The sequence below is a fragment of the Petromyzon marinus genome, chromosome 6 (genome assembly GCF_048934315.1).
Source record: "Petromyzon marinus isolate PM22_M1 ecotype Great Lakes invasive population chromosome 6, UKy_Petmar_22M1.pri1.0, whole genome shotgun sequence".
Lineage (NCBI taxonomy): Eukaryota > Metazoa > Chordata > Hyperoartia > Petromyzontiformes > Petromyzontidae > Petromyzon > Petromyzon marinus.
This window is the reverse complement of record NC_133672.1, coordinates 16,481,181-16,505,214: the sequence shown is the minus strand read 5'-3', so window position 1 is coordinate 16,505,214 and position 24,034 is coordinate 16,481,181. Positions and strand designations below refer to the sequence as shown.

General features: G+C 52.0%; 1 protein-coding gene across 1 annotated transcript in view; it reads left to right on the top strand.

Moving 5' to 3' along the window:
• The window catches only part of USH2A (usherin), a 122,108-nt gene that overhangs the window by 92,507 nt on the left and 5,567 nt on the right, over positions 1 to 24,034 (top strand). The window contains exons 53-71 of the mRNA XM_076065130.1: positions 1,652 to 1,806; positions 2,303 to 2,501; positions 4,209 to 4,316; positions 4,628 to 4,811; positions 5,933 to 6,090; positions 6,414 to 6,572; positions 7,827 to 7,989; positions 8,787 to 9,141; positions 13,540 to 13,773; positions 14,648 to 16,176; positions 16,637 to 16,976; positions 17,911 to 18,120; positions 18,581 to 18,819; positions 20,579 to 20,796; positions 21,386 to 21,562; positions 21,916 to 21,999; positions 22,118 to 22,365; positions 22,779 to 22,889; positions 23,774 to 23,845. Coding sequence (XP_075921245.1) covers positions 1,652 to 1,806; positions 2,303 to 2,501; positions 4,209 to 4,316; positions 4,628 to 4,811; positions 5,933 to 6,090; positions 6,414 to 6,572; positions 7,827 to 7,989; positions 8,787 to 9,141; positions 13,540 to 13,773; positions 14,648 to 16,176; positions 16,637 to 16,976; positions 17,911 to 18,120; positions 18,581 to 18,819; positions 20,579 to 20,796; positions 21,386 to 21,562; positions 21,916 to 21,999; positions 22,118 to 22,365; positions 22,779 to 22,889; positions 23,774 to 23,845 — 4,943 coding nt within the window. The remainder of the gene's footprint in view (positions 1 to 1,651; positions 1,807 to 2,302; positions 2,502 to 4,208; positions 4,317 to 4,627; positions 4,812 to 5,932; positions 6,091 to 6,413; positions 6,573 to 7,826; positions 7,990 to 8,786; positions 9,142 to 13,539; positions 13,774 to 14,647; positions 16,177 to 16,636; positions 16,977 to 17,910; positions 18,121 to 18,580; positions 18,820 to 20,578; positions 20,797 to 21,385; positions 21,563 to 21,915; positions 22,000 to 22,117; positions 22,366 to 22,778; positions 22,890 to 23,773; positions 23,846 to 24,034) is intronic.

Sequence of the window (24,034 nt, the reverse complement as noted above, 5' to 3'; positions counted from 1 at the left end):
GGTTAGAGCGCTGCGTTACAAACCTGGCAACCCGGGTTCGATTCCCACTCATGGTCAACGACAGTGATGATTATCTGAAGCAGTTATGGGCTTTCCTTATGTCGACTCAGTCTCAAATGAGTATCTGGTGCTGTGTGTAAAAATCAGCACTGGGGAGACAAAGGCGTCCGGGTGTGGTGCTGCCCACCCACCTGCTCGTGTGTCGTGCTGGCCTTCATAGGTGCTCGCTAACAGCACTTACACCAACACTATGCTGCTTAGGCTATTTGGGGGACCTTTGTCTTCGTCATAATAAGTTGAGAGCCTGTTTTAGTTGCACCCCTGAGCTTAACAAGAGATTAAATATTTCCTGACTTAGCGTTGAGAGAGGGCCCACTCTCTCCCCACAAAATAAGGAGTGGCAAATCCTGACACAGCGAGCAATGGGTGGGGGTGGGGGGGGTCATTGAATTATTTAATATTCCACTGTGCCTTTTTTTTGCAAATGAAAAAGATATTAATTCCACTTTAAATTGGCTCATCCTCCAGAGTAATAAAAATGAAGAGGACGTATCCGATTTTGAATTGCAGACGGCGAAGCAATTTCTCGTTTTAAAAAAGTGCTGCTGCTTCGCTTTGGAGTGCAGTGGCTGAGGGTAAATAAGTGTGTGGGGCCTCGGTGATTTGGCTTAAAAGCCTGTGACAAATTGGGTGATAGATAGAGTTTACACTCAGCAGCACACGTAATGTGACAATGGACATGCTGTAAAGGTTTGAGATTAATGATAATTAATGTTAATGATGCCGAAAAAATCATTCCAAATTAGCCCCGTGATGGAGGATAATTAGTTTCCGTGATGAAAGTGCGCTGTGACGGAGGCTGCGCTGGGAAGCCCTTCGCGTGACGGCTCACACGAGCGTCGCACGCCGCCGCCGCCGCCGCCGCTGCCGCCGCTCCACTGTAATCCCTCAAATTAAATGTCAACTTCCATCGGAGTTTTGTAAATTTGAAGATATTAACAATTCCATACGATTGGCATGTAGCGCCATCAAACACTGAAAAACCGAACAGCGTATGCCGTGCCAGTGTGGGTTTTTTTATATTTTTTTACGAAAGAGTCTTGGTTTTTCTGTTACATCGTTAAATGATTGTTCCTGTGAATAATGTGTTGGTGAACTTTAATGTAAACACGCACACACAACCACTCGCCCAGGTGCGAGTCTGCACTCCTCCCACATCTAGACAAACACGACGAGACTATGACCATTCCCTCGCAAATCAAATATATACCAATTAAAAAGGGCCCTTCCTAAGCAATTAAACACATTGATGGGTCTTTGTTATGAATGCTGTACCTTGTAAATTTGCACAGCGTGTGATGTGCAGGTACAAGCGTGCGTGAGAGGACTATGTTAGGGATTAGGGGTTAGGGTCAAGGACAGAGCAGTTAGGGTTATGGGTCAGGGGTTACGGGATTCGGTCACTGATAAGCCAGGAATGCTGCTTAATGCGCTGACTGGTCTTGTGAGGATTTGGATTTAATGATAAGGGATTAAAGTTGGGGATTAAGGTCAGAGGTTAGAGTTAGGGATGTGGGTCATGGGTTTGGGTAATGGGTCAGGGTTTTTGTTTGGCTGGGAATCTTTCTCCGTGTGTCCCCGGCTATGCCAGGCCCTGTCACGCACTATATGGTGGAGCGGGATGGGCTGGAGCGGCACCGTGGATCGGAGCTCCACTTTCTGGACGAGCACGGCGTGATGCCCTTCCGCGTGTACCACTACCGCTTGGCCGCCTGCACCGTTGCCGGCTGCACCTTCAGCAGGCCGGTATGGCCAGCACCGTGGGGGGGAGGGACTCTATCATAAATAATCTATCAGTGTGAATTCTGACTCTGGTGTCTTCATCGCTGCACCATGCTGTGCTTCAATCATAAATGCATCAAACAGAGCGAGTGTTCACGCGTACGCCTTCATTGTCGTGCGTTACCTTGATCCCACTGGAGCGATTTTACCACCTTTTTGACTGTGCACCAGGCACAAACAAAAATCGCAAGCGTGCATGTAGCATATCCCACAGCAGCATACGTGATGTACCTGGATGAGGCTCTCTGTACAGGCAGTGTAACTGCACTGGGGCCCACCGGCCGGAGAAGCCCGAGCACCGGTCCACAAAAAGAGCAGGGATATTTGATAGGGTGCTCCAATTAATTTCTTGCACCATGGCCCGTGCCAACCATGCAACGCTACTGCCACTACGGGCACCCAGGCAGGGACCTGGAAGAGGCGACCTGAGCTGGAAGATCTGCTCGTGTGAGCTGCGCAGGTGACCGCAGCCACCGCTCAAGGTCCCCCGGAGGACATCGCCGCTCCCGTGGTCACGGCTCGGGGCCCCCGGTCGCTCTCGCTCAGCTGGGCGGCCCCTGGCCGGCCAAACGGAGCCATCCACCTCTACCGCATGGTGCAGGCTGGCGCGGGGGTCATCCACACCCACATGCAGGGGCCCCTCCTCCTCAACGTTTCAGGTAATCCATCAGTTCCGGCAGCTATGAACTGGACTGCACCCCAGTCACCCAAATGAGTCGGCTCAGGCTTTTCAGAGTGTCCGCATCAGCCGTAGCCGACAGATTTAAATTTAATTGCATGGAAATCCATCAATCATTCAATTATCTGCGCTCGTGCCACCTGACACACTGTGTGGAAGTACCCGGATCGTGCGTTCAGCAAAATCAATGTGAAGTCCCCGTTCATTCCGGGATCTGTAACGAGACCCGCTTACAGGCTCGCTATTTGCACGACTCCGCGTTGGCACGGCTGCGGCTACATCTAAATCGCAGGCCGCGGGTGCTGCGTGCGGCGCAGAGAATTCTTGCTTTTGAAATGAAACGTTCAGCGGCGGGAAGGATGGGGCTCGCGTTGACTGTGGACAGCGCCCGCACGTAAGAAGCAGCTCTCGCCGACCCGGCGCAGACAGTAATAACTTTCAATCAAACGCGCCCTTAAGCCGCTCGCAGCTAATAGAATCTTATATTGCACATTTCCCCAAATTAAGTCGTCATCGCCGCCGCCTATTGGTGAAGCCCTTGCGCGGAGGGTGCCGCTATGAGCTCGGCACGCTCACTTGCCTTCCACCTTCAGAGCACCAGGCGCGAGCCACAGTCTCCTCCAGAAAGACCTTCCAATCTCTGCAAAGCGGTATTTATCGCTCTTTAATGGGAAGGGAAATTGAGGGCACACCGCATAGAGAAATCCATAATGAGTATTGATACCTTTTAAGTGCGCCCATGAAACCACAGAAATCATGCATAAAATGGTGCTGGCAGCCGCCTGCCACATAGCTCAATACTGTATGGATTTAGTCTGAAGGATAATTATCCCAGTCATCAGTCACAGAAACATGATTAGGTAAAATAGCAACATTACCAGCTTCATCATCATTTCTGGGTGTAATCTGACCATTCGTTAAATCAGTTGTGTGACCTTTAGTGTGATGGACTGGGGAGGGTGTCCTACAGCATAATGATTTTGCCATGAGCATAATGCCTTCTGACAACTAGCATTAAATTATGTGTGAGGAAAGAAAGCAGAACATTTAAATGCCCCAGGGTTTTGTATAAAATTTTCAATATCGTACGATTTATAACACATTCGTTGGGCTGTCGGGTGTGGTCGAGGTCAGAGACCACCGCGAGTTGCTGAGCCGGCAGCTCCCCGCGCCGCGCCGCGGTCCCGGTGCGTGGCTCTGGCGTGCCACGCCCCTCGGTGCAGGGCGCCGTTTTGTCCGCGTGACACGGCCCTCCACGCCGACAGCACGCTTCCCGCTGTTAAAGCTTGGCAGTGGCAGCGCGGGACGCCCTCTGCTGCCAGCCAGCCCGCCACACGACGAGGCACCTGCAGGCTTATGGGTCGTGGCAGCCTGTCACGTCCAGTCCAGACACATCCTCTCCCAGGGATGGCTCCGGCAGAGCACCTGACATAGCTCCTTAAATCTCCCATCGCAGCGCCTTTCTAGCACGGAGCTGACAATGTATTCCACGGGGAAGAGGAGTCCTTGGTGGTGGTGGTGGTGCAGCAACTGGCTGTATTATGAACCCGAGATGTGGAAATGACGGCTGCTCATGAGCATCAATGCCTGAGGATATTGAAACTATTCTATGCCTGACCCTCATGTATGGGTTCCATTGTACTGAATGCACGTGTGTACTTTGTTCTTTTACCCAAAATAATCTCAGGGCTGGAGCCATTCAGCAGCTACAGATTTGCGCTGGAAGCTTGTACGGCCGGTGGCTGTAGCTCCAGCCCTCTAGCGGATGCCACGACCCTGGAATCAGCCCCCCAAGGTGGGATCCCACACCCCTGCACGTGCACCTGCTTGGCCCCTGTCCACATGTGTGTGCACCAGGGGCTGTGCTCAGCCTATCACTGCACCGTGCCTCTCCACACACGGCCTTCACTTGACCTCTCTTTCGTCCTCCGTGCGACACACAAACACATCTTGCTTGAATAGACCAGCCATCAAAATGGACTTGTCACATTTTGTACAAGCCTGCGTGCGTGCGTGCGTGCGTGCGTGCGTGCGTGCGTGCGCGTGTGTGCGTACGTTACTAGAGCTGTGCCCCTGGCCTCGTGTGTGTGTGCGCGTGCGCTTTAGGCGTGTGGCTGCACCCGCGGAACTTTGTTGTGAGCAGCAGCGTCGTGGAGCTGCGCTGGGCTCAGCCGGCGCAGCCCAACGGACGCATCGTGCACTACCGGCTGCACCGCAGCGGCCGCCACGTCTACACGGGGGGCCCCGAGCTTCTCTCCTACACGGACCGCGGTCTCCGCCCCAACAGCAGGTGAACGAGCGACGCCCAACACGCAGGGTGTGCGTTAGCGCCGTGAACACGTGCACGTGCACAGGCCCTTTTGTCAATCTCGACTGCTGGATGAGGGCTGCTTCACGCCGTGCGGGTCACGGGGGTTGTTTGAGCATGATTTAGGACGATGGTGAGTGTGGCTCGGTGAATGTGAGCACCATAGATGTCGGAGCGTAGCGGGGCACAACAATGGATTTGGATCGACTGCCCCTCACGAGGCTGCCTACAACACCTGTTTTTTGTTTGCACGGTGGTCACCCATACAAGCACGTTTCAGTAGACCCTGATACCTTTGACCGAACAAAAGTTCACCTCGCAAGCAAACCCCCACAGCTCCAAATACGCCTCGATATGCCGTGCCAGAAATGCGAAAATAAATGTGGCGGCTATTCGTTCAGCCGCAATCTTCCTGACACGTGGAACAGTATCACTTCTTGTTGGTATCTCCGAACCACGCCTGATGCATTCTTAATCGACTTCCTCAATACGTTTCTCAGAAAACATAATAATTGTCTTGCACTTGCCCTTCATTTATAAGCTACCTAGTTTTAATGAGTTGTTAATTTTTCCACAAATGTTTTTAATTATATGTCCCTTTCAGCATCTACTTCTATTTTGAAAGTAGCAGTTGTCTCAATGAGCTCCCAAGTGGTTTAAACTAAAGCTATTGTTTTATTTATTGGGGTGTATGAGGTGTGTGTATGTGTGTGTGTGAAGCGTGTGTGTGTGTGTTTGCCATGTAATGTGTGTGTTGTGTAGTGTGTACTTACTCTGTGGTGTGCATGCTATGTAGTGCGTGCGTACGCTACGTAGTGTGTATGCTATGTAATGCGTGTGCTATGTAGTGCGTGTGCTGTATAGTGTGTGTATATCATGCAGTGTGTACACTATGTAGTGTGTGTGTGCAATGCACTCTGTATGCTATATAGTATGTGAGCTGCGTAGCGTGTCCATAATATCCATAATACGTAGTGTGCATGCGCTATGCAGTGTGCATGTGCAATGCTGTGTGTGCGATGTAGCGTGCGTGTTTGTTCATGCGGTATACGCGCTGCGTGTTCCTGTACCGCCGGTCCACGTGTTCTGCTCGTTTCGCTCAGCTACGTGTACACGCTGGAGGCGGCCACCTCGGCCGGCGTGGGCTCCAGCGGGGGTCACTGGGTGCGGACGCCCCCCTGGACCCCCGAGGGGGTCCCCGCCCCCCACGACGTGCGCGTGCTGGGCCCCCGCTCCATCCTCGCGTCGTGGCGCGCGCCCGGTGGGAGTCCCCTTCCTCCCCCTCCCCCCGCCGCCAATGCTCACGCCAGCCTCTTCACATTTGCGCGCTTTGAATTTAGTTTCCTCCTCGGGCAAGTTTGAAGGCAAGCGCATGCACGTAACCCCTCTTTCTACACAATCCATATGAGAACATCGCGGCGATTAGTCACACCGCATACCCACGGCACGCGGTCGTGACTTTTAGCTGCGGCAATCCTTCATTGGCCCCGTGCTCTGCTCTACAACTTCATTGAATAAACGTCAAGGCTTCTCGGGAGATCAATGGTAACGTGCATTGACATTTCGCTGCCTTTGTCTCATTAGCGGTGTTTAACCTCGCCGTCCCCGTGGAATACAATGTCACTGTGAATCTGGGCTCGGCGAGGGAAATGGCTTTCTCGGCGGCGCAGTCCCGGAGCCTGCTGCTGGAGGGCCTGGAGCCGCACCGACGGCATGAGCTGCGTGTTCTGGCCTGCCAGTCAGGTGAGGCTCCCGGGGCCACGGACCCACGCACCGCCCCCCCCCCCCCAGCACCGCGCGGCCCCCAAACTCGCGGATCGATACGCTTCCGCTTTCATGTCGTAAATGAGCTTCGCCAGGCCGGTCCGTTGCAATCTTTGAAACAAAGAGATTTGTTTTCTTGATATCAGCACCACAAAACCTTTTATTTACAGATTAAATGGGCTATTCCTGGCCACGCCAGATAACTTCGAAGCAATTACGCTCAGTAATCATGGGTTCTTTGTGTGCCTCTCAATAAGTGCCAACCACCTGCATTCGTATGGGTGGTGGATCTCTCAGAGGGATTAGGGGTAAATTAAATAATGGTAACAAGATTATTTTTGGTAAATTCTCACAAATGTGTGATAATGGGCTGTATAGTAGACAGGAGGCTTTAACCACCATCATGTATGTAGGCCATACGACCAAATCACCTGGAATGTGCCTAGTCTCATCCGATCTCATAAGCTAAGCAGGTGTGAGCCTGGACAATGCTTGAATGTGCAACCACCATGCATAACACTGGTGTTTAAGGCTGCTTCAGGGCTATGTCGTGGAGAACAGAGGAGCGTTGCTAAACATTTTTCATTTCAACTTGTAATGCGTCACCGAACAGTCTTCGCTCGCTCTCGAAGAGAACGACTCAGAGGCGCGAGGAACCACACGCGAGCGGGAAAGGTAGCCACGCGGTGAGCCGGCGCCAAATTCCCCCCAAGCTCTGCGGTTCTACATTGATTAAGGTGTTATCGGACAATTAATGAGTGTTTACACGTTGGAGGAAACTGGAAAACTCGGAGAAAACGCACCCGTGCAAGGGGGCAGCACTCCTATCCCATAGAGATGGAACGGATGGAGTCCACATTCGCTGTACCGCTTTCTCCTGGCGAGCCAGGGTATGGCACCTCGATGCCCATGGGAAGGGAGTTTCACAACATTTGTCCCACCCACCAACCCTCGCCTCCACAGTGCTGGATTGCCACCCGACGGATACGAATCCATGGTACTGTACTGTGTCCCACCATCTATGCAGTCTGCCTTCACCAACCCACATTGATGAGCATGATGACGTAAAATATCAAATTAGCCCATGACCCGCCAGGCATGGCGTAGCCCTCATCCGGCAGTGGATGGACAAGAGGGCTGTACATTCACACGAATGTCTGAGCCGTGAGTGCTCCCGTTGCTAAGCGCGACTTGTAGAACAGCGGCGGTGTGCTGCTGGCGCTGTGTGAACAGGCGGCTGTGGCCTGAGCGCGCCGGCGTACGCCGTCACGGAAGAGGCCGCCCCGGAAGGGCAGGGCCCGCCCGGCGTCGCAGCCCTGGGGACTGCCGTGCTCGAGGTCACATGGTCTCCACCCGAGCATCCCAACGGCGACATCACAACATACGTCCTGTACAGGTGACGTGGCATCGCATGGAGGCCACATCTCTCACACACAGTGCGGCTGCGCGATCTCCGCACCCCTGCCCCGTTACGTGCCATCTCACTGCCGCGACGGAGACAGCGAATGCATGGCACAATAGTAGCAAGAGAGTATTCGGTTCATCATGAGCGCCCTGTGTTGTACCTGCCTGTAATCAAATGCCCGATCTCATCAGGTCTCGGAAGCTAAGCAGGTTTGAGCCTGGATAACGCTTGTCTAAGCATTCACCATGTATGCAAGGTCGTCATTAAGTAGCTGCGGAGTTGTGCCACGAGGTGGCCAGCAGGCAGCAGTGCTTAAAAGCATATTGTTGTACTGTACTTATATGCTCCCATATGTATGCTTCCCAGTTTCACCAACCCGTATTGACCAGTGTGGAGAAGTATGGTCAAATAACGGACGCAACCTGCATGGCATGGGGAGGCTCGCATACAGAAGTGGATTGAGAAATAGCCTCTTATGCAAATCTTATACCCACAGAATACCATTTTCAGCCACACTACTGATCGAGTTCGTTCTGAGGAGTGGAATTTAATAAAATGCATATCATAGAGATGAATGTGTGGTGAGGACTGCGTGGTAGTGATGTGTCAATTGAAAACTTATTTCTTTCCAACTTTTTGTGTTGTTTGTTGTCCTTCCCCTGCACCTCCGATTAGCACAGTTGACTACTTACGGTGCGAAAGAACTTCAATATACATGCATACGTAAAGTGTCTCCCAGATGCCGTAGGGCTGAGGTCGTACGTGGCTTGTTCCTGGGCGTGTGGCAGACGCGATGCCGGTGCGCGGAACGAGCTAGTGGTTTTCGTCTGGTCAGAGGGCCCGCTGGTGTTCACCGACGCCTCGCCAGAGCTGCGGCCAGGCTCCGCGTACGAGTACCGTGTGCGGGCGCGCAACCGGCAGGGTGAAACTGACGGGCCGTGGGCACGGGGCTGGACCAGGGAGGCCCTGCTGGGTGACCTCGAGCTACCCGGCGTAACGCCACATGGTCCCTACTCCCTGCACACCAAGTGGCGGCCGCCGCACGCACCGCACGGAGCCATTCGCCAGTACCGGCTCGAGTATGGCCCGCGGGGCTCAGAGAAGTTGGTGCCTTCCCCCGAAATCAAGGCCCTCACCGTGCCGGTAAGTCGCCTTGAACGGCCGAGCCATGCTCAAAACCACGGCAAATACCCATGGTACAATGTAGGAAGATGGAGGCAGATGATTGGTCTCAACACAACGTGGGAGCAGCAACCGATTTAAACGTCTGGCATTCATATTATTTTTACTGTCGCAAAAAATCTCCAAGTTGTTTAACATTGCTGAGAATTTTGATTTAAAGCTTTCGTGACTGCAGGGATTCATATTCTTGGTTCTTTCAGTAAAGTCGCGTAGAAGGGAAACAATAAAATAATAAAAATATAAAACAATAAAATTATCACGACGTTTCGACTGCAACACAAGCAATCATCATCAGGTGTGAAAACCACAGCAAGAAAATTTGAAAAAAGTGGCGTTTTTTTAACGTTAGCACCACGGAGAGCGATTTGGCAGTTTGTTCAGATGGATTAGTCCATCCATGTTCGGAAAAGAGGAGGGGGGAGACGAAAATAATGGATGCGGTCTGAAAGCCACCGTAAGCGTGAACAATCAATTAAGACCGGAAATGGTTTAAGGCTAATGGTTACTCCGACTACACAATCCGCAAAGCTATCACTCCAACCATGAAGAAGGACCCTCTTGAGGAGCCTTTCAAGACCATCACTTTACCCTACATTGCGTGGATCACGAAAAAAGATCTCCAAAAACTTAAATAAACACAAGATCCAGGTCTGATTCAACACATTACATAAAATCCGTGATCTGGTTCCGTCTGTAAAAGATGTGATACCGAACATTCAGTACCCTGGCGTCTACAAACTAAGTTGCCTCTGGTAGTAGTTACATTGGAGAAACCAAACGACATGTCTCTGACCGCATTCGTGAACACAAAGCAGACCTAAAACACGGTAGGACCAACACCTCAGCCGTGGCAGATCACTGTTATAATTCAGTAGGCTCACATGACATTGACTTCTCCAAGACAGAGGTTCTTTGCAAGCCATCTGGCTACCATGAGAGATTCATTCATGAGGCTATCCACATATACAAACACAGAGAAAATTTCAACCGAGAAGATGGATTCTGGCTTAGCAATCATTGGAAGGAATTGATAAACCATGTCAGGTCTTAATTGATTGTTCACGCTTACGGTGGCTTTCAGACCGCATCCATTACTTTCGTCTCCCCCTCCTCTTTTCCGAACATAGATGGACTCGTCCATCTGAATAACTGCCAAATCGCTCTCCGTAGTGCTAACGTTAAAAAAAACGCCACTTTTTTCAAAATTTTCTTGCTGTGGTTTTCACACCTGATGATGATTGCTTGTGTTGCAGTCGAAACGTCGTGAGAATTGTATTGTTCTATATTTTTTATTATTATTTTATTGTTTCCTTTCTACGTGACTTGACCGAAAGAACCAAGAATATTGCTGAGAATATTTAGGATGGATCAGGCATTCGTAAAACAACAATAAGTTTCAAAATTGATTTTATTCGCTATTGCCTTGTTAAATGTCATATAAAAAGTTAGCAATGTGGTGAAATAAATGTGAAAATTGCACTGTTGAATGCTGCCTTTTTTGTTAACCCTATTAATGTTTTCTCCCAATGTATTATGCAGAGCAGAATTGATGAATTTCAGGGCATGAATAAAATATTAACCCGTCTCAGTATTGGTTTCCTTTTAAAATAGAAATGGCTCTTAACGAAGATTCCGTAAATAGTTGTAACAGTAGAAACTTCCTAGTGAACGCGACCGTGCGGTAATTGAAGTCGGGGTTGACCTCTGGAACATAATAAATATTTCATGTTGGGTGAGTAATTGCAGAAGGGCGATGTCTCACACCCAAATTATGACTTGCGTAATGGCTGATCATTTTACTGATGGTGCCTATAGGTTGTGTTAATCTCAAATCCTATTGATCCCAGCAGAATTAAGGTGTTGGGTGTCAGCCGCTGTGATTAATACGTGACTCGCTGCAAGACAAATGCTGTGCAAATTGGAAAGAGCAGGTGGACGCTTGTTTATTGCTGTGTTTCCCTGAACAATACGCCTTTCTCTTAACCTGAACCTTATTAGGTGATTACACCATTTGTCCGCACGTAAAACCAGACACATTAACCGGCTGGCCCTTGCCATAGGCTTGTAGAGTTCCCAACATTAGCTCAGTGCCGCTACGAGAGATTAGCGTTGGTTTCCATGACCTTTGAAAGCGAAACATATCAAGTCCTAGTTAAAATTTCCAGTCTAAATGAACCTCAGATATTACCGAACCCCAAGTGGCACAGTGCTGAGCAGCGGTCTCAAATAAGGAGGTGTCCGTGGGTGTGAATGAATCTGTGCTGTTTGTGAGGCGAGTAGTGGCTTGCACTGCTATACCACGTGACCCATGCTCAGGCCAAAGTGAGGCATTCATAGTGAATCACAGGCATCTATTGAAAATGTGTGGTTTACTTTGTATGAAAAGTTTTTTTAATATATATACTGTATATGTTTTTTGTATCCATATTGTGTGATTGGTTTCATGTCATCAACACATATCTGTTGGAAGGAGATGGTCAAACTGATGTTTAAAATTTTGGGAGACCCGGAATTGAGTAAAATGTATTTCAGAACGAAATTTAAAGCGATCGGCATCTGAAACCCAGGTTTAAAACCAGGATACCAGCAATGGCAGCTCGGTGCTCTGACCTTATATCCACTGAACCACCTCTTCCATCATGAGTGAATCTTAGGTATCCATAGCCAATCACAGTTGTTTGTAATGACAAGATTTTTGTTCATATACTTAGTACATGTAAACAGTGCCGGATTAAGCTAGTGCGGGGCCTGTAGCATATGTTATAAAGGGGCCCTAAATAAAAAAAATTAAACACATGTTTCACTTGCATAGTAAAGTAATTGTATTTTTTCATTTGCTACACAGCCAGATAATACGACAAATCGCTAACCTTGAAAACACTATTACTATAGTACTATAGTAATAGAGCAAGTGCAGAATCACTGAACCGGAATTGATAGCTTGAAACCATTTATTGCGGGGCCCTTAAAAGTGCGGGGCCCGTAGCGTATGTAGCTACTTTTGCTACTCGGATAATCTGGCACTGCATGTAAAACTAAAACGGTGCAAGTGGTCCCTATAATTGGTAAACCATATTAGTGGTTCTTTCGGTAAAGTCACGTAGAAGGGAAATAATAAAATAATAAAAATTAAACAATAAAATTATCATCACACCTGATGATGATTGCTTGTGTTGCAATCGAAACGTCGTGAGAATTGTATTTTTATTATTTTATTATTTCCCTTCTACGTGACTTTATCGAAAGAACCAAGAATATGAATCCCTGCAGTCACGAAAGCTTTAAATCGAAATTTGATAAACCATAGTTTAATTCGCTTAAGGTGGTGCTCTTCTGGGTTGGTAGTCTGAATCAATTTGTGGACATTCCACAATTTCTACAGTGGGGCCCAGTATATCCTTGGGTAAGTTCACCGTTATCTTCCCGAAGTGTTACGTATTTTATCCAGCCCAATTCAACCACCTCAGGAAAAAAAAAATAGAAAGCGTGATTTTTCTGCGACTGCCGATGGCTAAAACCCAAAAAAATGATCGTAATTATATCGTCAGCTGCTGTGGTGTACGCGGAGGGCGCACGCGGTTTGTGGTGGTGGCTGAACCAGCGCTGCCACCCTCTGTGTAGCAGTTGAACTGCACCGTGCGTCGCAGCAGCCGCCCGCCCCCCTCTCCGGCTTCTTGTGAGATGTGAGCGCCCCCACCCAGCCAGATTCTGGGGCTGCATCTGCATCAGTGAGGAGGTCGCAGCCTTTTCATCATCCTGCTCCGTCCAGAAAATAATCAAACTTAAATATTCACGATTACCCGCGAGGAATCGAGGCAAGTATGTCCGCCTGTGTGTATGAGTGTTTCACTTCGCGTACATATGAATATGCATTGATGTGCTTGTTTATATAACTGTCTGTATGTGTACCTGTATGTATGTATGCATTTATGTGCATGTGTGCACGTATGCGTGCCTCCAGAGAGAGGTGTGTATGTATTTTGAACTTCTTTCGCACCGTACATAGCCGACCGTGCTAATTCGAGGTGCGTCTTTGCATAGTGAACGGTAGTGTAGCGATTAGCACGCAGGGCTAGCAACCCGGCAACCCGAGGTTGATTCCCGTTCATGGCCAACACAAGTGACGATTATCTGAAACGGTCCTCGTCCTCCCCTAGGTCGACTCAGCCTCAAATGAATACTTGGTGCAGTGTGTAAACATCGCTACTACGGAAACAAAGACGGCTGGGCATGGGGTGGTGGTTACCCACCCCCTCGTGTACCGTACCGGCCTTCATCGGTGCTCGCAAACAGCACTTGCCCAAACAATCTGTTAAAGGCTATCCCGTTGGGCGGGGTGGCTTTGTCTTTGTGCTGCAGGGGGAGCGGCGAGAGGCGCTGGTGTTTGGGCTGGAGCCCCACACGCTCTACCAGCTGCGGGTGGTGATGGTGGTGGTGAGCGGTGCGGGGGAGAAGCCAAGTCCCTGGGCCTCCGCACGCACCCTGGAGGCTGCTCCGAGGGGGCTCGCCCCACCGGTGGCACACTCCCTGGCCGGGGGGCGCAGCATCCTGCTGCACTGGGATGCACCGGCACGACCCAACGGCATCGTCCAGGTGAACGATGCACTGGGACGCACCAGCCTGCAGCTCCGTTTTGTGACAGCCGTCCGCGCTGGGATGTTATCTACGGGTATTAACGAGGCATTTAAAGCGCCAGCTGGCTGACCTGTCAAACTGTCAGGCAGTTTCGAGTGGAAGTATGAACTGTTTGTTTATTTGTTGAGAGGGAGTTGTCTATTGATTTATCTTTTTTTTAATTGTACTGATTTCGGGTCAGCGAATGGTGAAATTGGCCCATAATTCCTCTACTGCTTTTGGGGAAAATCAGCATTCGCCCACCAAGGGAAAGTGGAATCACCACCACCATCGCAGGGCTTCCTCATCTGCCCCAAAATCTCGTAATAATGCCCGTCATTTTTCTTGTACACCAAGCTGAGATTCAGTTGCATTCGGATGCCGTATCTTATATTGATGTAGTGCTTTTATCCATGGTGCTTTACAAGGGCTATGAGTGGTACATTGAGGGTAACAAATGATGATATGGTAAATAGGGATGGGATATAGGGAGGGCGGTTTGTGGGTACCGGAATTACGGGGGTGCCTAGGGATGGAGGGAAGGATGGGCCAGGGAGAAGAAGTGGGTCTTGAGGGAGGAGCGGAAAACTAGACAGGGAGGATGCTTGCTACTTAATGTGGAGGGGAATGTTTGTTCCAGTGCAAGGGCGCAAGTAGGGGAAAGGAGCGGAAACGGGATTGGGCACAAGGAGAGGGGGGAACGGTTAGGAGTAGGAGAGATTGAGAGAGAAGCGGGCGGGAGGGGACATAAAACGAGTATAAATGCAAATGATCTTGTAATTTTCTTGAAACAGAGTTGAGTACCCTCAGATGCCGATATGACGAGGGAGATACTTTGATGATTATTTTCCAGAACTACAGCATTCTCAGCGACAGTGGCGTCGAGTTCAGCGGGCTGGCTCGTCGCTTCGTGCTGCGGCGGCTTGTGCCGTACAAAGACTACTCGCTGGCGCTGGAGGCGTGCACGTCCGTGGGCTGCGCTCGCTCCGGCCCCGTGACAGCCCGCACGGGCGAGGCCGCTCCGGCCTCCCAGCCCGGGCCCGACGCCCGGCCGCTCGGCCCCACGAGCGTGGAGCTACGCTGGACACCGCCCCGCCGGCCCCACGGCCGCATCCTCCGCTACCTCATCATCGGCGGCGGCACCGCCACCGACCCGGCAAGTGGGCGGAGGGACGCCGTGCTAGAGGAGGTGGCTGAGGAGGCGATTGTCAATGCCTCGATGAGCTCACGGGAAAAACGCTCCTACGTGCACCGTGGCTTGAAGCCGGGAACCGCTTACCGCTACAAGGTGCGCTCGTGGAACTCGGCGGGGTTCGCCGAGAGCGGGTGGGTCACCGTGCGCACGCCGCAGGCTGCTCCGGCGCAGCTGGCGCCCCCCTCCGTCCGCACCGTCCCTCGCAGCCCCCGCAAGCTGTGCGTGAGCTGGACCCCTCCGTTGGAGCCGAATGGAGAACTGCACCACTACAGGCTGCTGAGAAACGGTTCCCTTCTCCCGTTCATCTTCGACCAGGCCACGCTGAACTTCACAGACGTCGACCTTCTGGCACACACCGACTACAGCTACGCGGTGGAGGCCTGCACCGCGGGAGGGTGCGTCACCAGCCCGGCGACGAGCCAGCGCACGCCGGAGACCGCGCCCAGCTTCGTGCCTCCCCCCATGGCCGCCCCCATCAATGCCACCGCCATCCGCGTCAGCTGGGCGCCCCTCGCTCCCGATCGCGGTCAGACCACGCAGGCGAAGCTTTTCGTGGACGACGAGGAGCGCCCCGAGGGGCTGAGCGAGAGCGTGACGGTGTCCGGCTTGCGCCCATACTCGGAGCACGGCTTCTTCGTGTCCGCGTGCACGGGCGGTGGTTGCGCCAACAGCAGCGGCGTGAGAGCGCGGACGCTGGAGGCCCCTCCCGAGGGCTTGCGCGCCCCGCGCCTGGACGTGACCAATTACCGTACGGTCGACGTACGGTGGCAGAAGCCGGACGCTCCCAACGGACAAATACTGAGCTACGAGTTGTGGCGCGACGGCACTCTGGTTTACTCGGGCCTCAAGCTGCACTACCGAGACGCGCGGCTGTCCCCCGGCGCCCGGTACTCGTACTCCCTGATGGCGCGCAACTCCCGCGGGACGGTGAGCAGCGCAACCTCCGTCGCCCGCACCCTGGCCTCCGCGCCGGGCGGCCTGGCGCCGCCGCGGCTGGAGGCGCTGTCGTCGACGGAGATGCGCGTGGCGTGGGACCCGCCGTTGCGCCCCAACGGGGACGTCGTCAACTACACGGTGCGCATGCGGGACCTGGAGTCCGGCAACACGAGCACGCTCGGCGTGGTGCCGGGGCGCGAGGCTCTCGCAGAGCTCACGCTGGTGGTGGGGGAACTCGCTCCTCGTCAAAGGTGAATGGAACAATGCGTGAAGCAATGCCGCATCACCCTGAGTGTACCCCCGGTACTGTCGGATGTCGTCGGCTCAGCGGGGTTGAGACTGGTTGGAAACTGGATGGGGGACTGCCTGGGATTTCCGGCTGTTGTATGTTAGCTCTGCGAGGGGGGCCAGGAGATGGCAGAACAGCAACGGTTGTATCTGTGCGTTGTTAGGCCCTTCGGCCCACTAGCTCATTGAGGGGTGTTCTAAAAGACATAGTCACCCACATCATTATTATATTTAAGATAGTCCATACCCGCTTATTTGGACCACTTTATGATCCACTTTATTTTTGGTCATGCAATGGACGTAATAATGCACTTGTTTCACCCACTGTCTGGAGAATGAGATTTTGACCGCTCGCGCCGCTCAGTATGCAAGCCCTCGAGCTGCCGGTGACATGCACCTGCACTCTGCGCGGACCGGCCTCAGGTACGAGGCGTGCGTGGAAGCGTGCACGGCTGGGGGCTGCGCGTCGAGCGAGTGGGCACGGGGCAGCACCCTGGAGGCGCCGCCCGCCCTGCAGCCCGGCCCCAGCGTGGAGCCGCAGGCCGACGGCGCGGGCGACCAAGCGGGCCCGCGCGTGTCCTGGGCCTCCCCGCTGCGGCCCAACGGCCCCGTCCTGCGCTACGAGCTATACCGCCGGGGCCCCATGGTAGGCCCTGCTGGTCCTCGCCGGGCCGCCGGGACACGCGTTGCCCTCGTCTACAACGGGACCGCTCGGTCCTTCCGGGACGGGAGCGCGGAGACGAACGCGGAGTACGAGTACAAGGCAAGGCGCACCGGCGGTGTCGTAGCCCACGCTTAAACATCCACGGTGGCTCTGAACAAAACCTAAAGAGCACAAATGTAAGGATAGTGGGGGAATTCTTCGCTAGCGTGAGTCGCTGGAGTTTGTCATTACACTACAGTGTAGCCCCACTGAGAGGTGCATTCAAGGCAGAGAAGCCTGATATGAGGTTTGTGAACACATCCCACAACCCCTGCCTCAATTCAGTTTCTCTCTTGCGTCTGTGCTGCTGTATGTGTGTGTCACTATGTTAAGAAATGTGCAGTAGTGCTCTGATCACAATTTTGTTTAACTCTTGAAGGCCAATAAAATGTGCATCTTTTTGAGAAAATCAAGAGTGAGCATTATATGGATAGACTAGCCTCCCAACATGGAAATTTAGAATTGTTCACTACTGGTTCACAGCTACCAGTGGAGGAGATGTCTCTTAACCCTTTCCTGTTCTAATGACATACATTGATATACACTTCTGATTCCGTTCCGATGACGTACGTGTACATCATCAAAACGAAACCGTAATTTTTTTATATATATAAAATAACTTTATCGGTACCGAGGCTCTCACGAGGACATGCGCGAGGGCGCCAGCTATCACAGAGTGCGGTCGCGTCGCTACGGTTCTCTGCGGTGAGTACAATGCCTTTATAAACAACGGCGCTACGCCTCTCTCGACAAAATTTCACGCTAAGCGTTTGCACGTTCCGAGATTCGGAGGTGAACGGGACCCACCCGGCAACTTGCAGACGTCTCGGAACGGGAAAGGGTTGAGCTGAAGCGAAGGCGACGCGGGATTGACCAGAGTTTGCCGCGGACAGAAGGATGCTGCTGTCCGCGAGGAGGCTGATGCCGGCGGTGAGGAGGCTGATGCCGGCGGTGGTGCGGCGGTGGTGGTGCGGCGGTGGTGGTGGTGCGACAGGTGCGGGCGGTGAACGCGGCCGGGCACGTCGACGGCGTCTGGGTGCGGGGGCGCACGGGACCCGCTCCTCCCCTCGGGCTGCAGCCACCCTCCTTTTCCTCGGTGGCGGCCACCTCGGCCGTGGTGCTCGTCTCACCGCCCACCCAGCCCAACGGCATCGTCACCGTTTACCGCGTCTTCGCCAACAGCTCCAGCGGCCTCCACATGATGGTACATCGATAATTGGCGGCCCGACCACAACGACCTGCAAGCGGAGCACTTTTGTAAAAAAAAAAATTCTAATAACCTCAGTGCATACGTTAAGGTGTTTTCAGAATGACACATTTTCAGAAAACTAATTGTTTTATCCTGTATTTTGTAGTAGTCTATATATGCAATTTAAACAATGATAATCAGCGGCCATTGGCGGTCCAACTGCACTGACGTGCCCTGGTCCGGGCGAGCCTAAGGACCGGGCTACAAAGGTGACAGGGGGCCCCAATAATTCATCCCACCAAGGCTCACATTGGTCATTCTACGCCACTCACTGTCCTCAACGATCTTTGGTCAATGCTGAACTGCATAGCCAGCCTTTATAGAGGCCGGTGGAGTCCTGTAGAATTTCGGAAGACACCACCTAACTGGCTGGTGCAGTTATTGTTGTGTATTGCGTCCGCCCTTTGTGCCACAGCTATCCGAGGGGGTCTCCGTGGAGCAGGAGATCCACGGGCTGGAGCCGTTCAGCACGTACTCGGTGTACGTGCAGGTGTGCACGTGCCTCCGCTGCTGCGCTGATGGACCCCCCGCGCGCCTGCAAACTCTGCCAGCGACCCCGACCGGGCAGCCCGCTCCTGCCCCCTCAGCTGTGGGGTCCCGCGCTGCCAGCCTGGCCTGGAGCGACCCCACACGGCCCAACGGGATCATGCACAGGTGCCCCTGCTCTCCATCATCGTTTGCGTGTGTTTGTGCGTGTGTGTGTCTTTGCGCGTGTGTCTGTATGTGCACCGGATCTGCCTGCAGATGTGACCACAACTGTACACTCAATATTCATTATGCATACGGTAAACCCTTGTTAATTTGACACGTATGGGGCTCTGGCCTTGCTGAATTGTCTAATAGTCCGAATTATGTACAATGGTACTCCCAAGTGCCTCCTGCCCCGATAAAAAAATATCCAAATTTGTTTTCCAACAATTTTTTTCCAAAAAAAAGTAACACTTACTATCAATAACCAGCACTGCAGGCGAAGGAGGAGGATGTGGCAGGTTCCATGTGGTAGCTGACAGAGCTTGTGGAGGGGGGCTTAATGCACTGAGCATGCACTTACTGTACTGTATATTCACTTTATCACCAAATCATAACTTAAACACCAAATTACACGATCTTAAACTTCACATTTTTCGCTGAACAATTAATGTTTACTTAAAGACTACATTATTTCACACTTTTACACCACATTACTCGCCATCGGACGACATCAGCTGATGTGGCACTTCACCACTGACATGGGTGTCTTCACTCACCGTACGCATCGACACACACTCTGGATCAATTCTATACGAAACTTTGAATTCGTCTCGCAGACTAAGGGATTTATACTTCAGTCCCTTTCTATTACATCTTGACGCGTGTGTGTAGACGGTATTTCTGAGAGGGTTGGCTTGCACAGAGTGCACAAACAAGGTTAAGTCCACAGCGACGGGTTTGCACTAACGCTCACCACACTCGCCGATGCTCGCCACACTCACCACGCGCTCGCCACTCTCGCCGATGCTCGCCACCAGACTGAGTCGTTGTTTTGGTTGTGGCACGCGGCGTCGCTCCACGTGCCATGCCGAAGTTGGACCGTTCGGTACGACAATTCGGCTCATGGCCAATTTCTAATACACCGTATATATGCCGAAAGCGTAGCCGTGTCGAATTATCCCCAATTACGAATGATCAAATACCGAAATAACGAGGTTTTACTCGATGTAGTAATCTTGAACCACTTATTTCTTTCGTTTTTATGAATAGTAAAAGCAGGTTTCAGTGGATAGTGGATTTACAAATGTACAATGTTGCATTGTGTATGTGTGAGTAACATGCGAGTAACGATATACACTTGGGTAACTTAGATAGCTCTATTCTGAGACAACATAACTCTAGCCTTTCAAGACTACAAGGTGGCCTACTCCAGGATGATGAAGACGACTCACTCCAAGGTGACGACGGCAACAGCAGTTCCCCCACAACAGCAGCCCAGAGCCCCGGTTCGTGCCGGCTCTTATCCCCCTCACGACCCAGCCACGCCCCTAATCCCGAACCCTCTCGCTCACCGCACCTGTCCCTGTCTGTCTCTGCCCTTATTACAATTTACGACCATTAGTTCCCACGCGACCCTGTCAAAGCTTGTCGCATCAATCATTATTAGCGACCACTTAGGTCCCACATTACCCGTACGTGACCCTGTCTGTTCCCGGTACCTTAATTAGTAACCATGGCCACGGGGAGCGGTACTGTCCCTACATCACCCCCGTACTGTCCTTACACACGTGTGTGCGAGTACCGGGGGTGGTGCTGGCCACCCACCCCCTCGTCTGCCTTGTCGGCCTTCAAAGACGCTCCCTATTACCACTTGCCCCAAAGATTCTGTTAAGGCAATACGGGGGAACTTTGTCTTTCTGTTCCCTCTCTGGTCTCGGCGCAGCTTCGAGCTACAGAAACGCATGTCGTGTCCTCAGCCGCCCCAGCCTCTGCCGGTGGAGTGCCGGCAGGGCTCGCTGGACGTGGTGTACACGGGCTCTCAGAGGTCGCACAACGTCAGCGGCCTCCTGCCCTACTGCAGCTACGACTTCCGCATCATCTCGCACAACCAGGCCGGCAGCACCGCGTCAGCATGGAGCACCCTCACCACGCACAAGGAAGGTGAGCCGCCTCACACGTCCCGGTGATGCCATCGCCTTCCAGATGCGCTTCTGCGCCCGTCTGGAACGCTCTTCCTTCTGATAATAGGAAGCCACTGGGAGCTAGGCGCTTTTAAATCTAGGTTGAAGACGAATTTCTTTCCAACTGCTTTTTTGTGTGGAGTTTGTTTTCCGTCCCCCGCGCCTTCGTTTAGCACAGTTGGCTACGTGCAGTGTGAAAGAAGTTCAACATACCTTACCTCTTTAGTCACGTGAGAGCAGGCAATACCGAATAATTTGGGTGCATTTTTTTTTACCTTTCGAGCTGAAAATTTGGTGTATTGCACTGCCCTCTATACAAGCAACCCAACCATTTTTTCAGTTGTCCATATACGTAGCAAACGGGGACCGTGGGCAATTTTCTGACACTGCTGTCAAGCAGTACCACCTATATGAATGATCGTGTAGCGATGTGGTGGACTGCAAATCCCAACTTTACCAAACAACAGCACTACGTGTGTCCACGTGCCGTTCCTCTGAGGAGTGGTGTCCTGTAACAACAACTCTGGCGCTGCACGGGTGATGTTTGACCACGCGCACTGTCCTGACAGCCCCAGAGTTTGTGGCGCCATTCGACGTGAGCAGCAACCTAACGGCGCTTTCGGTCGACTGGAGCGCCAGCTTCCACCTGAACGGGCCGCTGCGCGAGTTCGCTCTTAGCGAGGGCGGCACGCGCGTGTTTGCAGGACTCAGCCTCTCCGCCAGCCTGCCCCGCACATCAGACAAAAGTAAGCGTGGAGCGAGACACCAATCCTGTCCATGGGACACAAGCCCTGGGCACAGGACATAAGCCGTGTTTGCCAGACACTGTTCCTGTCCATCCCCTGTCACGTGTGTGTGTGTGTGTTTGGCAAGTGCAGGTTTGAACTTTTCATTTTTTATAAGCCGCGTTTTATTGTGTGCGCGCACAAGTGTGTGGTAATTTTATTGGCAAGTGATATCTGTAAATGATGTTGATCCTCCCTTCTTCAAATGGACCATGAGTTGCAGTTGCATTTAGTCACTATAAAAGATGAGTTGTGAAATCAGCTTATGTGCTGAATGGGACATCCCTGTCTTTGTGTGTTTCTTGTTTTCTCAGCATTCCAGTTTCGCGTCACCTGCACAACAGAAATGGGATCTGTCAGTTCTCCCATCATCTCGTACAACACTGCCACTGGAATAGGTGCGGCGCATTTACTTAACTCCCAACGGCCTCATTATACTTCACGCGGTTGGTCATGTCAGGCCACAGCAGCGCTCTAGCTGAGATGCCACTGGACTGTGTTTTATTCCCTACCAAGGGGAGACAACGCAGGACTCTGGGGGGCGGGTCCCGGATGGAGACCCTCACTTCTACAGCGAGCTGTGGTTCGTGTCTCTGCTCTCGGCCGTGGGGATGCTGCTCATGGCCGTCGTGCTGGCGCTGCTGCTGCGCCGCGCCATGCGCAAGCCGCCCTACACGCGCCAGCGGCCGCCGCTGCTGGGCTCCCGCCACGCGCAGGCCACCATGATGCCGCTCTGCGTCTACCCGTCCTCCGACAACCTCCTGGTGCGTCCCTCACCCCGCTGCGCTTTCTCGGGCTCTCCGGTCCCTTCGCCTGCGCCGCGTCACCCGGGTGGGAACGATGGGCCCCAGGCGACGCGGCATTACGTGGGCGCCACGGCCGACGGCGAGCTCGGTAGCCCCGGGTGCTGCCTCGAGCGTTAGTTGAGCAACTTATATCGGGGTCGTCGTCAGCCAGGATACAAGTTTGTGCCCTCCGGCAAACGTTTAACACAATCGCAGGCGCCATCAGCGTCTCTGGCGTTAAAATGTAAAAGAGTCAGAATACGCACTGTGCTCACTGTGCACTTTGATGTTTCCTATTGTTGTGACTGCACCGGTAATGTCTGTCCTGTGATATCTATTTTTTTTATTTCCCACTGCCACCCATGCGCTTCTGCCTCCATTGTCGTGCTAAGATGAAAGACGCCTGTCCTGGCTCCAGCCTCCATGCTCAGTGTCTCTCCGCTTCTGCCACTTTGCAAGTTCCACAAACTCTCTGTGTGTCCGACCATCGCCTTGTACACTTGGTAAGATCTGGCCATGTCTCGTCCCTTCCATCCTCATACAGGTAGTCCTCTACTTACGATGGAGGTGCGTTACGATGATCCCATCGTAAGTCGAAAATATCGTAAGTCGAAGATGGCCTAGCCTATCCAGGAGTCTTAAAGAATGGTGATAATTTAGCAAAACAGAGAAATTTACAGTACCGTACTGTATAAACTATATACTGTATGTATTAATTACAATACTGTATTGCACAGTAAAATGTAAAGTAAAAAAAACCAAGGTAAATTCTTAGCCTACCTATATGAACTGCAATTTAATCGAAAACATTTTCAGGAAACAATCCTATCTGCTCTAAAAGCTTTTAACATGCGTATTGTATCGTGGTGACCCTAAAATGAAATCGCTAAAGCTACGTATCATACATGCATTGAACGTATCGTAACGTATCATATTGTACTGTACTCACCAAGATCCTGTCCGTCGTCTGCATACTTGAACGATGTTGGGTTGTTGATGGCAATTTTGTCGTATCGCCATCGTAAGATCGAAATATCGTAAGTCCGACCGTCGTAAGTCGAAGACTACCTGTACTTGTCACCACATTCCCGCATATTTACTGTCCTGTCCCTGCTTGTAACTTGATTTACAACACTTTCAGGGTGTACCTTGCCACTGCCTCTTATCACTCTACTGTGCTGTGCCATACTTTACTACACTATGATGTCCTGTAATGTGTGGTAGTGCAATTCTACCATTCTCTACTGTGCTGCGTAACATCGCGATGTGCTGCATAACATGCTGTCGGTTTTTTTTTTGCTACCATGTCATTCATGCAGTGCTACTGGCTTTTGCCACCCTTTACCGTTGCTGCATTATGCCGTGCGCGTCGTGTTTGGCTTCTCAGTTTGACCACCTGGCGGACTCCATCGGCTCGGCAAGTAGTATCACTTTGCGGAGTTTCACGTTCCATAACGAGGTACCCACGCGGCACCACGGTCGCAAGCAGCCTGGTTTCCATAAGGCGATTTCACTCGCATGTCTACCTTCACGGGGCTTTGTCGTTGAGAGGCAAAACGTAAAATAAAAGGGGGGGGAGGAAATATGTAATTATACGAATTTGAATCCACATTCTTGACCAGAACAACAAGGGTTTCTTCCTCCATTG